General features: G+C 39.7%; 1 protein-coding gene across 4 annotated transcripts in view; it reads left to right on the top strand.

The window, feature by feature from the left end:
- Positions 1–6,033: 6,033 nt before the first annotated feature.
- LOC134819524 (uncharacterized) overlaps positions 6,034–13,043 on the top strand; it is a 35,920-nt gene continuing 28,910 nt past the window's right edge. For all 4 annotated transcript variants that reach the window (XM_063829493.1, XM_063829495.1, XM_063829496.1 and 1 more), the window contains exons 1-3: positions 6,034–6,325; positions 6,667–6,990; positions 7,135–8,259. In XM_063829493.1, the coding sequence (XP_063685563.1) occupies positions 6,067–6,325; positions 6,667–6,990; positions 7,135–8,259 (1,708 nt within the window). In that variant the 5' untranslated portion in view covers positions 6,034–6,066. The remainder of the gene's footprint in view (positions 6,326–6,666; positions 6,991–7,134; positions 8,260–13,043) is intronic.

The raw sequence follows: 13,043 nt of genomic DNA on the forward strand, positions 1-13,043 counted from the left end.
AGTGGTAAATCGGGTGCTAGTAAAGCTCTTGCAGGCAACTGGCTCCTTTTGCCAACTGCTTTTGGTTTAAGCGCTGACTCACATTTGGAACTGGCACTGGTATAATTGTAATATCCTACGAAGTCAGCATGCTATATTATTTTGCAAAACTCGTTTCATATCTTGACAATATTTAAAGTTTATGGTTTTAGGTTTAGGCGCGGCGCACGCACCGCTTATTATATATATATATATGTTATATATATGTTATAGATATGTTATAGCTCATTCAGCTTCTGTTTTCAGCGCTGTGTTGCTACACACTGTATAGCATGTGGGTCAAGCGCGGTGCCGCGCCTAAACAGCAAAAGAGTTATTTATTTTAAAATTTATTTTTGTATCTCAAAAATGATGTATTAAGTTTTTAATATGACGAAGAATTAAAGCTATTTCCGTACAGCCTAAGTGCTAAGCATGCTCGTTAGAAAAACTATGAACAATGAACATAACATGCTAGCTTTCTTTATTTTGTAAGTCGCGTCGGCTGACATCTTGGGTTGTACTGGATGTAACAAGTTTATTATCGGATGTCTACTTATATTTATTATGATATCGTTATTCATTGTAATGGCAATAAAATTTAAATTTTGTTTTACTTAAAATTTTGTTTTACTTAAATTTTTGTTTTTACTAACAGGCATCTCAAGCTAACCACCGAGGTAGGGGATTGGATGCCATCCGTCACACCTGGTTCTTGGACTTGTCGCCCTCAGACCCACAGAGGTGGGTGCACTGTCGGAGGCCTGTCACCCAGGTTGTCGGTGGTATCTCTCCCTCTGCCTCCCCTTTGGATCATTGTATCTATATCCCTCTTTTGACATAACCTCAGCCTGCCCGTTTTCCCGCTTTGTCGTGACCTTTATGGTCGCGGCGAAAGCCATTCCATTTTTTATCATGGAGACCGTTTTCCATTCATTCCCTGCCATGCCGCGCACTTTGCGCGCAGTTTTTCCTTTGTCTACTTTACCCTTACAACTCTGCATCACGCAGACTTTTACAGACCAGTTCCAGGCCCTCTGGTGAGTTGGCATCCACTAGTGGAATCGCCGACTTATTAGAGGAGCCAGGGACACCTAAGGCTGTCCCTAACGGGGCGCCCAGCTCAGGTGTTTCCACCGCAGACCCCGACCTGACTCTCCTAGCTACTAGGACAGACTGTAGAATACTGACTAGAGAAGACGCATTCCATACCCATACAGAGATTGCTATAGCGGAGGTAGACTTCCTAGAATCACTAGACACTAACCCGCACGACATAAACTTAATCTACAATTCGAGACAGGCACAAAAATATTTTATTCAAATCATTATCCCAGCCCTCTCACATGGATCAGTACAAAGAACAGCTCTACTTCTGATCACAGGAACCATCTCCCCCTCACCGACCTGTTACTTCTCACCCAACTCCCCCCTCTTGACCTCAGGATTCACTCCATTTCTCTCATAACTTTCCTCAGGCTTAACATCACTTCGTCCGCCTCAAACGGACTTAGAGACGGAAAGCTCACATCTCACTCTATCCTTCTCTCCGACCATCTCAAGAAGATACGTCCACTTCTTTTCCCTTTAGATATACATCACTTTTAGACATGGAACACCAGCCTCACCCAACCTGTCACAATCATTCAAAACGGATTATATACTCGAACGCTCGGAAGCCCTAGTTCAGATCCCACTCCTCCATAAATCTGACACACTAGTTGGGTACACTGACAGCTCGGTGAAGAACAATCTTGCAGGAGCGGGGTTCGTCCTCTATCCTAACTCATCGACTATTTCAGAACATTACCACCAAACACCACAATCATCTTCCAGGCAGAGTTGCTGGCTTTACTCCACCTCTGCATTCACCTCCCCAAGATCAACTACGCAGCTACTGAGCTCCACATCTGCATCGACAACTAAGCAGTTCTTCATGCCTTATCGGGCACCATCACCCAATCCCACCTCATCATAGACACTCTAGGAGCCCTCAACGCAGTTAGAAGGACACTCTCCGTCCCATTGGACCTCCTCCTTTGGCTCCTTAAACTCACTCCTCTCTTTCTAATATTCTAGACAGTTACTTTTTCCGACCTCACTTTTATCATATATTACTCTTCAGATCCTCACTGTTTTCCACCAATCCAACATTATTAGTTTCTTTGACAGACACCTTGACGTTAGACGACAAAATAGAGACAAGAGTAGAATTCTTACACATCTATTCACAGGATGCAGTCATCTCAGATATTTCCAGGGGTGTAGGAAGCGGGGGGGCAGGGGGGGCCATCGCCCCCCATGAAATCTGGGCAAGGGGCCAAAAAGGGCCAACTTTTTAATTTCCCCGAAAATTTTTAAAAGTCAAAAATTTTCAAAGTTTTCTTGAAAACTACTTTTGTTCATGTTTCATGCTACCCTGATCATTATGAGTCAAAAATATTTTTTTCGGTTTTCGAACTTCGATATACGATTTTGGACTCGAGGGTTCCTCTTTGTGATGCGATCTCGGATGGCAGGCCTCCCCTTCGCAATACGAGCTCGGAAGCGGGAGCTCTGTTTTCAGAGGTACGTATCGAGAATGACTCGGACCGAAAATTTTCTAAGTCAAAATTTTGCAAAGTTTTTCTGGAAATTACTTTTGTTCATGTTTCATGCTACCCTGATCATTCTGAGCCGAAAATATTTTTTTCGGTTTCCGAAGTCCGCACCTACATTCGAAAGGTTGTGGATGTAATACTGATTGGTTTCATATATTAATTATAGAAAACGTGATATTTGGCCCACAGATTTGAAGGAAAATACGCGAATTTAGTCCTCAGATTTAAAGAAAAATGCACAATTTGACGCGGAGAACTGCAAAAATCGCGATTTGTCGTGAGGCCAGGATCTGAAAAATTGCGACTTGTCGCGGCAAACGTGAAAAATCGCGATACCGCACATGCTGCAATTTCCTTTTGTCCTTACCCTCGAAATTCAAGCTTTGGCGCGAAGCGCCAAACAATTTAGGCTGTGGCGCGAAGCGCCAACAAATATTTAGAATTTGGCCCCCCCATGAAGAAAATCATTCCTACACCCCTGGATATTTCCAAAACAAGACTGGCAACGAACCCAACAGCATGCAAAAAGTGTGATGAAGACAATGAAACTACAGCACACTATCTCACAAGCTGTCCAGCATTCTCCTTACACAGGAAATACTACGTTGGTAACTATACCATCAGAGAGGATACCTTCCATCACACCTTCTCTACCAGTAACACTGTGGGGATCGCTAGAGCTACCAAGTATCTAGATTACTAAGAACCTCCTTAGTCTCTTTTATATTAGCCTTAGTAATCGTAATTGTCCCTCTACCACAATCACCCTCCCCTCCCCAGATTGTTCCCAGACTTGCAACAGGTCCTGCTAGCCAGCCAGTTCTAAGGGCTCATCAGTCCACAGGACAGTCGGCACTTCTAGCTTGACCCAATGCGTGTCTCTCTCTCTCCCTCCCCTCTTCTTTCTTGATTGTGGAAGGGACAACCACGTTACTTACACAGTTTCCTTTTATTTCTCAATCACATGATTCAGTGACCTCCCCAGCCCTCTATATCTTTAACATGATACCTCCCAGGACCATAGTATACCATACTAGACATTTCTTTAACTCCTCGTTACAGCAAGACTAATACAACACGGAGAAGAAAAGTAATAAAGACAAGATTACGACAGCCATGGACTCTTACAAAAGACTAACAGAAGGAACATCCCGGTTTGATCTTTCTGAACTATGCATCTTATATCGGTATAGTATTGGTATCTATTTATTACCTATTGTTATTTTTTTATCTTTGCTAGTTAATCAGGTTTTTGGGTACCGGGCCATCCTGGTTACCCTGCTATGGGCCGTTCCCCTGGCTTATGTAGGTCTAGTTTACCCATATATATATACTTAAATTTTGTTTTACTTAATTAGAATCAAATTGGACATATTGTGTATCGTGTATTGTGAAATCAGTGAAACCTAGAATGGCGGTAAAAATGCTAGCGCGCCTTGTTATACAAGTTAGGCAGCTGCAGAAAAGATGCCGCGCGCGTTCAGCGTATGGCTTTTCTGTTTTCGTTTTTGATTTTACAAATGAGAAAGCAACTTTTAATGATTATTAATGGAATTATCGGATACTTATAATTCAATATGTATTGATTCTTCTGTGGAAAATAAAAATTGTATTTTACTTTATCATTCACAGTGGGAGCTGAAACCAGGTTTTCGATCAAACGCTGCCATTGGACGAGAGCAACTGTTGGCAACGTTTGACTACAAATGGCAGCATTTGATCGAAAACCTGGTTTCAGACCCCCCTGTGCATTATTCATTGTAATGGCAATAAAATTTAATGTTTGTTTTAATAAATTTTGTTTTACTATCAAAATAATGAAAGTCAGCATTACATCGTATTTGGATCTACAAACTATGTCTGAAACAATTTCTTGTTTCATTGAAATATAATAACAAAGCAGTGTATAATCTATTTGAAAGAATATTTAAGTGGTAAATTTGCCCTCATTTTGCATAGCTTAAGCTTAGGCAGCATCTAAGTCTACGACTTCACATAGCCGTGTGTATACGCGTACTGCGTGACGCGCTTGTTTTACCAGTAGTATATACTTCTTTGCCGCCTTCGGCGGTCGCGCTACTGCAAGCGAGAGGGCTCTGGTTAGAGCAAGTGTACGACTTCTAACTGCAATTGTTATTATTAAATCTCCGGGGAGCAGAAGTGCACCAGTTTTCTTCAAAACAGTAGACCAACGGTTTTCTTCTCCTAAGAACAGTAGTGTACCAGTTCTCTTCAAAACAGTAGACCAACGGTTTCCTTCTCCTGAGAACAGTAACGCACTAGTTTTCTTCAAAACAGTAGACCCCACCGGTTTTCTTCTCCTGAGAACACTGAACAGTAACGCACTAGTTCTCTTCAAAACAGTAGACCACCGGTTTTCTTCTCCTGAGAACAGGAACGCAATAGTTCTCTTCAAAACAGTAGACCACCGGTTTTCTTCTCCTGAGAACAGTAGTGCACCAGTTCTCTTCAAAACAGTAGACCAAGGGTTTCCTTCTCCTGAGAACAGTAGTGCACCAAATACCAATTCTCCTCGAAACAGTAAAGCATTTAAAGTGATTCAGTGAACCGTTTTCTTGTCCAGTTGATAACTTGGAGCAACATATTCCTTCTCCTGATCGTTCCCGTCTCCAGAATGGTTGTAAGGTAAAACGCCAGCACCCTCAAGAGAACAATGTCAATAACCTTCTCTAGATTTCTACAGTTCATACAGTTCTACAGTTCCATAGGTATACAAATGTAAATAAACCTCTTAAGCTCACATCTAAGTAAACTACCTCTTCTATCATACTAGAAGACGTTTGGGACTGTTTCTTGGATTACTTGGGAAGGCAAAAACACTAATATTTCTTTACAATTTTACGGTATTGTGGCAGTATTTTCGGTAATATCTAGTGAATTTTTATACTGATAAAAATATGTTTTATCTAGATAAACAGATAACTTTTTTTAACGAATTATCGGAGATAATTATCGGTTACGATTATCGGAGTGGATAGCCTACGTCAGATCACAGCGATTTTAGGTATGAGCAGGTGGATCTTCTAAGATGCATTATCGTTAACTAAACCTGTCAAGCTATGTTCTCAGATGGGAATCGCATGTCTATTGTGTTGATTACTTGAAAGAGATCGTACAGTGACTGAGTTAAGTGTCAGATTCAATAATACGATATTTTTCCGCTTCAGTGACAATAACTGCAATCACATAGATTAAATTTAAGTGATGAGTTTTAGTTTAAAACCATAAAGCCAGTGATATTGATTTTATGATATTAACTATACCCGTGGCTGCACCTATTTGATGATTTAAAGATACAAATTTACCTATAAACAAAATATTTAGAGTTGTAACTAATTAATTAGTAAATTATATAAACAAATTATCTCTTCTACATTTTAAAGAACTCACATACAGGAAGCATGTGATGAAACTCTGACTGGACATCATGCAAATTTCAACATCAGAAAGTATTTTGATGGTTATGATTTTCTTCCAAATGACGAACTCACAAAATTTAACTCTTCCTCCTTTATCGGGAGATACACTGGTTGCTTTCTCAGAGATGATACCAGCTAATGAGTCAGTAGCAGTTGGAGGCTCGATTGCTTTAGGGATGTTATCTTCAGTCCACCTGTCATCAGCTGCAGATGATATGATAAGTGGCTTTTCACCAGTCGACTATGTACCAAATTTTGCTGTTGGAGGTAACTTATACATACGACATTCAAATAGAGACCTGAGCAAAAAATTACTGAACTTCAAATTTTCTAAGATCATTATGGTGCTAAGTTATTATGAGGTAGCCCATTGCATTGGCAGTCTCAGGTCTCTATTTTAGCTGACAACTGTATAGTAACTTTCTTTTAGGTAGTGTTATGATATCTTTCGAGTATGTTAAATTAAATGATAATTTGATCTTATTTTGTTCAAGTAAAAAGAAAATTTATGATCAACTACAAATTATGTAAAGTTTTTCACGTTATATAAATTTATAATGTTCTTTTTTTCTGAAGTATCAAATAATTTATAAATGATGTACGTTCAGGTTTGCAGTCCAGTCCAAAGCTTGGTGTTTTCAGTGTAGTTGACCCTAATGGTGATCCCGTACCTGCTGGACAGTATGGTTTACTGCTGTACAAGGGTGGCATGGTGTGCTCGCCAGGCTTCTCTGATATTGCTGCTGATTTCATATGCAAAAAGATGGGAATCACCGTAGTAATGGGTTGGTTAGATGCATACAAATTTACTTTGCAAGATGAGCTAAAAGTCACAATAAACGATATTAACTGTTCAGATGATGATTGCACTTGGAGTGCGAAGGGAATAAAGTGTTCCAGTAACAAAAGTGTGTTTCTTAACTGTGGAGAAGGTAGTTCTTAACATTTTTTACTGCAATAAATTTAACTTTTTATGTTATCACTAAACTAAGCAATCGTTACTGGTCATGGTGGCGGAGTCACTTAAATTCCAGTCTAAATTTACAAATTTAACAGTTTAACCAACATAATTTCAGAAAAGGGAGATGAAAAAGAATCACATGATAAAGGTTATAACTATAAATCACCAAATGAAATGGGTGAAGATGAAAACGAGAAAACTGAGCAAGATAGCAGTTGTTTTATACACAGACAAGCGTTTGAATCGGGAGAATCTAATACTGGTCCTGCCAAAGATGCCAACGATTGCAAGTCATTATGCTCCAAAATGTCCACCTGTGTTGCTTTCACATTTGTCATCGATTATTCTCAATGTTTAACTTATAGTTCTGTTGGGAAAGTGTGTTCGTCGGCTTCACTCAATTCATTTGAGGTAGTTTCAGGGTTGATGTCATGTTTTGAGGAAAGAAACGACAATAATAGAAACGATGAAGATGGGTGTATCAACTTTGGTTTTCACATTAAAGGAACTTCGCCCGTTGAGGTTTCAAGGTCTAAAACGATTAGTCAATGCATAGCAGCGTGTAAAAAGAGTAATTATTGCGCTTCTTTCACTTTTGTTGAGGAGGAAGGCCGCTGCCTCAAGTATGATGAGGATCACCTTGAATTTGAAATAAGTCGCAAAACTATGAAAAATAAGGTACAGTCAGCATTAATGTCATGTTTTGAAAGCGAGAAAGACGGTTCTTGTCTAATCAGAGGTAAAAAGTATGCCAAGGGGAATATCGATACAGTGAGTGCAGGAACAGTTGAGCAATGTGCCGGAAAATGCAAACGGAAAACGGATTGTGAAGCTTTTACTGTGTGTACCCTTATGAAGCGTTGCTGGCTCTATGATTTCTCAGCGTTTTCTGTGAAAATGGAAGACAGTAGAAAGACGAGGTCCTACATTTCTTCTGAACGTTTATGCTATTTTGGAGATGACGAAAGTAGAGAGAAAAGTGTTGAAGATGAAAATATCGACGAAGATACGTGTATGAACGATTCTAGAAGGATATGGGGAGGAATTATGAAGGTAGTGTCCGATTCATCGTCCTACTACGATTGTAAGAATCTCTGCGAGAGAACGAAATATTGCGAAGCATTTTCATTGTGTAAGAAGACTCACAAATGTGTTCTGTTCAAACACAGATTCAAGCTGAGGAGCCAATCTGAAGATCCGAATTGGTGTTCGGGAATTTTACGATGCTACGACCAACAAGGTTTGCTACTTTATAATCTAACTTTTTTTAACATGTATTATTTCTAAGTTTTGTCATCACAATTAAATAAGAAATAGGGCGATTATGTAGGGCTACTTTGCTATATATGAGCGGTGCACAGCCGGTGGCCATCACACGGTCTTTATTGTGGCCGTGTAATGTGTATTGTAGTACTCTTCTTATAACAACCCCACTAAGCTGTTAATATGGTGGCTGTATGGCGACATGGCGTATATTGGTGTTGGTCTTCGCACCTAATATTAGTTCAACGAATTTGCATACGTGGCAATAAAAGTGACGGCTTCGCGGTTTATATTATATACGCTAATCTAACTCCGTATAATGCGATTACATTGTTAATCGCACGAGGCGAAGCCGAGTTCGATTATTGCATTTATTTCACGAGGCGCAGCCGAGTGTTATAACTGGTGTAATCGTATTATAGTGAGATTATAAACTAAAAGCACTGTTTTGAGAGCAATTGAACGACACTATAATTTATATTATTGAGCTATGTATTATTACGCTCGTGTAACTAATGTAAACGTTTGTTAGCGTAAGGGCAGCAAATTGTGAAACACGATATATTCAGACTTTCAGAAAAGCAATTAGTTTTAAGTAATGGCACTCCTTGTCCGGAGTAAAACCAAACTCTCCACCTACTGACTCCACCTACTGACTCCACCTACTGACTCCACAGGCTACTGACTCCACCTGCCAGACAGGAGTTACTTTTTGTTAAGCTTAATTCTGAAATTTCGCCTGGTGAATTATATGCGTACATCTACATACTAAACCCGAGTTCTGCATGAGTCAGTGAGTATGGTAGAGCGGATACAGTAGCAAAGGTGGTGTGGCGATTGGGCGACTCCTGATCCTGTCTGAACTCTGACTCCGAAGTTAGGTTTTTCGGACAATAGTTTATGTCGGATCCTACCAAACGACTTTCTTGAAATTTTAGTATGATGGTTATAGGACGTATAATCTGTGAAAGTTTGGGCGAATTTCTATGTGCCAACTTTGAGATATCACCTTAAACACCAAAAATATCTCCAAATCGGTAGTTGCAGTATAGTACCAAGGCATATATCTGGAGATTTAACTATTATTGAGACTTTGGGCGGCCATAAAACTCCTGTTTCATTAAAACGAATGAAACCCAGTTTTGATTTTAACAGTGAAAATAATACTTAATCATTATTTTTACAATAAATGTTTTACATAGAATGAATAAAAACCGGTTTTCTAATCTTTCCATAAAAGAAACTTATTAAGACATAATTAAATAGCTACAATCTAGATGTTATATAATGTTATACAAGTAAGTAATTAAATAGCTACAATCTAGATGTTATATAATGTTATACAAGTAAGTCTAATTCAGTGACACTACTCACAACAGCGACTTGAACCCAACTAAGAACCCCCGCTGCAATCACCGCTACCTCTGGTTTAAAGAATGCGGCGAGCGTATTTCCAATAATTGCACCTACCATACCACTTGTAAAGACTTTTCCGCTGTTGACCGCAAAGTTTTCTGAACCAAGAAACGCCCGATCGAATGTGAGTAAGTTGATTTCAATGACCATCATAGCGTAGATAAGCTTTGCAGTCCCCAGAGCCACTACAGAAGTGATAAGATCACTCTTAAAGATAAGAACCATGTAGCAGATAGCCAGGCTCGTTGCCAAAACAGGCTGCAAGGTTCTAAACCTCACCTTCCTTTGAAGAAGGTACCCAGCAGATCTACCAATGATGTTAGTACCCCCGGAAACCGCTGCTAGGAGAAGAAGCTGAATGCCGTGAACTACATAATCACAGTAATCTGTAGTAGAGCTTGTAAGCTTGTTATCAGCCCTTATCAGATTAGGCAGCAACATGATAGTACCGTACCCTTGTAATGTGTTGATCAGCTTCATAGCGCTAGCTTTACACACTCTAATTGTCTGGCCCGGTACTTTGATACCTACCTCATTTATTTGTTCCTCATCCCCTCCCGTTGAAACGTCCTCTGTAAGATAGAGATGTAGTATGATTATTGGGGGTATGAAGAACGGAAGTGAAGTGCATACTACAAACACTCTCCAACCTGAAGACTCCAGCAGGAAGAAACCAAGAATTGCTACCCAACCCCCACCGAGAGCGAATGCAATGTCCGAGACTAAAGTTCCTCTTCTGTAAACTTCATGCGAGGAGACCTGTTCTGAGAAGAACACGTTGACTGTAGAGGAGTTGAGACCTATACAGAAGCCGAGGAGAGCTCTAGAGAGGAGGAGGGTGTAGTAGTTAGGAACCACGGCACATAACACGGTTACTAGTATTGAGACGTAGAGGGAGAAGAGGAGGATGGGTCTCCGTCCAAACCTGTACAAGAACATATTGTTTATCAGCTAAAAAAATAAACATTAATATCAAATTTAGTTGAAGCTCGTAAAAGAAAGCCCCGTGCAAAAAGTCCTATTGACGGAACTAAAGTAAAAAGAACATACTGAAAAATATCAAGTACCAAGTAAGAGACAATTTGCTTGTACCTATCTGTAAGAAAAGCAGTTACTAGAATAGTCGCTCCCATAGTCACATATAAAATAACAGCAAGAAACCCCTCCTGTAGGGAGGACACGCCCATCTGACAGGACACGTCTTGAGTAATAATACCCGGCAGGTAGATCTCAACTGAGTCCCCCAACTTTACCAGAATGGTAAGGGTGAGAACTAAGCAGTCTCGTGTAGTCCAGCTGTTCTTCTTGTGGCTGTGGTCCAGGAGGGTCTTCTCTGTTTCAGTAGAATCTCCCATTTTCTGCGATACAGTGAGTGGGTGTTGCAACTCAGTAGAAACGTGTATCAAGAAAGGAAGTGTGTTATGTTACTGATAGTGTTGCAACTCAGTAGAAACGTGTATCAAGAAAGGAATGTATTGTTTCTGTATATAAGAGCTTTTATTTAGCCACAGGTAGGTTGGTCTGCACGGAGCCCCACAGTTTCAATTCCTTGTTTAACTAGCCGTACAGCAAGGATATCCACATTCCACTGTGTTCACCAGGTTAGGCACATAACCAACACTACCCTGCCAAAGTCAGCTATATACTATGGTTTTCTCGAAAGTATTTCCTTGTAAATGTGTTATGTTACTGATAGTACTCAGTAGAAAGGTGTATCAAGAAAGGAAATGTGTTATGTTACTGATAGTGTTGCAACTCAGTAGAAAGGTGTATCAAGAAAGGAAATGTGTTATGTTACTGATAGTGTTGCAACTCAGTAGAAACGTGTATCAAGAAAGGAAATGATGTGTTATGTTACTGATAGTCATCTCATCCATTGCTATTTATAATGATGTTTTCTTTTGTTTCAGAAATGGGCCTGCATACATACTTATGTTTGTTTTTTGTTATATCAGTAGTATCTAATACGTGTGTCGTGTATGTATAATTATTTCTATGTGCAATATAAGATATACTACAGGGTGGCCCAGAAGTAACTGCCCGCACGCAACCCTTTAATAACTCAGGTAATTCTTCCTAGAATTGCACAGAAATTTCAGAAATTATAGATTATATGGGTCAAACTTAGATTTCCTGAAAGTTTCGTCAAAATTAATTAATTACAGTGGGTGTGGCACGCCAATCCCTCTTTTTCCCTATTGTCACCAGAAAGTGAAAACGCTTTCAGCAAGGAACTTCAAAGTTTCTAGACATATTTGGTTTGATAATTGAAGTGCTTTCCCAAAATTTCAAGTTGGTTGTTCACAACATGGCTGATGGCATGTCATGTGCTTACGAACAGGACAAAATTTAGATCAATAGTACAAAAATGGTACTTGCACTCTTGACAACTAACTTCTGTCCCGAAATTGTGCAGTGTAGTTCTAATAATATATGAAATACTGATGGATGGGAATCCAATTAATAATGATCTACCCCATTCGAATATTATTAAATTTACCAGAAAAAAGAGTAAAAGAATATAACAACTAGCACAAAAGTAAGCAAGTTCATTGTTGATTGTCATGGTAAGGATGAACCGCGTGAAAAGTGAGGTAATAACTAATAACTATGTATAATAACTAGATAAAATATAGAGTGAGATTGGAACTAATAACTTAAGCAAAGTTGTACAGTTTTACACTAAACTGGATCGATAGATAATAAGTTTAGTGTAAATGTGAGGTTTAGTGTAAAGATAACTGAGGGACACATCCCATGAGGAATATATGGGAGCAGTGGCCCCCCTTCTTGGGGGGGGGGGGGGGCATCTTAGGGGGGTGCCATATCGTCGTTCGAATGTGGGACAATTTTGAAAAACTTAACTAAGGTACTAGCAAAACTGCGCGTTTTGCTCTAGAAACACACTTTTTTAGAGATTTTAGCGGCATATCCTCTAAAATCACCTTATTTGTCAAATTTTAGGGAGGGGCGCCAAAAGGGGAGGGGGCGCCAACAGGCAACGTTACGCCACTGCATAGAAGTGAGCACGTATGTACTATGTAACCGACCTCACTGATTGGTCACCGGTTAAAAATTCAGTCAAAACCGCCGAATATCGGTCAAGGAGACTGCAGAAAAGCCTCTCTTCAAAAATGTTCAAAAATCTCCTTTTATATTTTGATGATTTTCTGTTCATTAAAGCTTTATTTGGGAAAAGAACTTTTAGTACCACGGCCACAATCGTGTCTTGTGCCATCCCCAGTGCCCTTGTTAGATGGTCGGTCATTCAAGAAAAATTCAGTCAAAACAGTGAAATTTGGGTTGCGGAAAGCTGAAATTTGAAAGTGTCCTACTGGTAGGCCA

Source organism: Bolinopsis microptera, chromosome 8, assembly GCF_026151205.1.
Source record: "Bolinopsis microptera isolate Bmic1 chromosome 8, MBARI_Bmic_1.0, whole genome shotgun sequence".
NCBI lineage: Eukaryota > Metazoa > Ctenophora > Tentaculata > Lobata > Bolinopsidae > Bolinopsis > Bolinopsis microptera.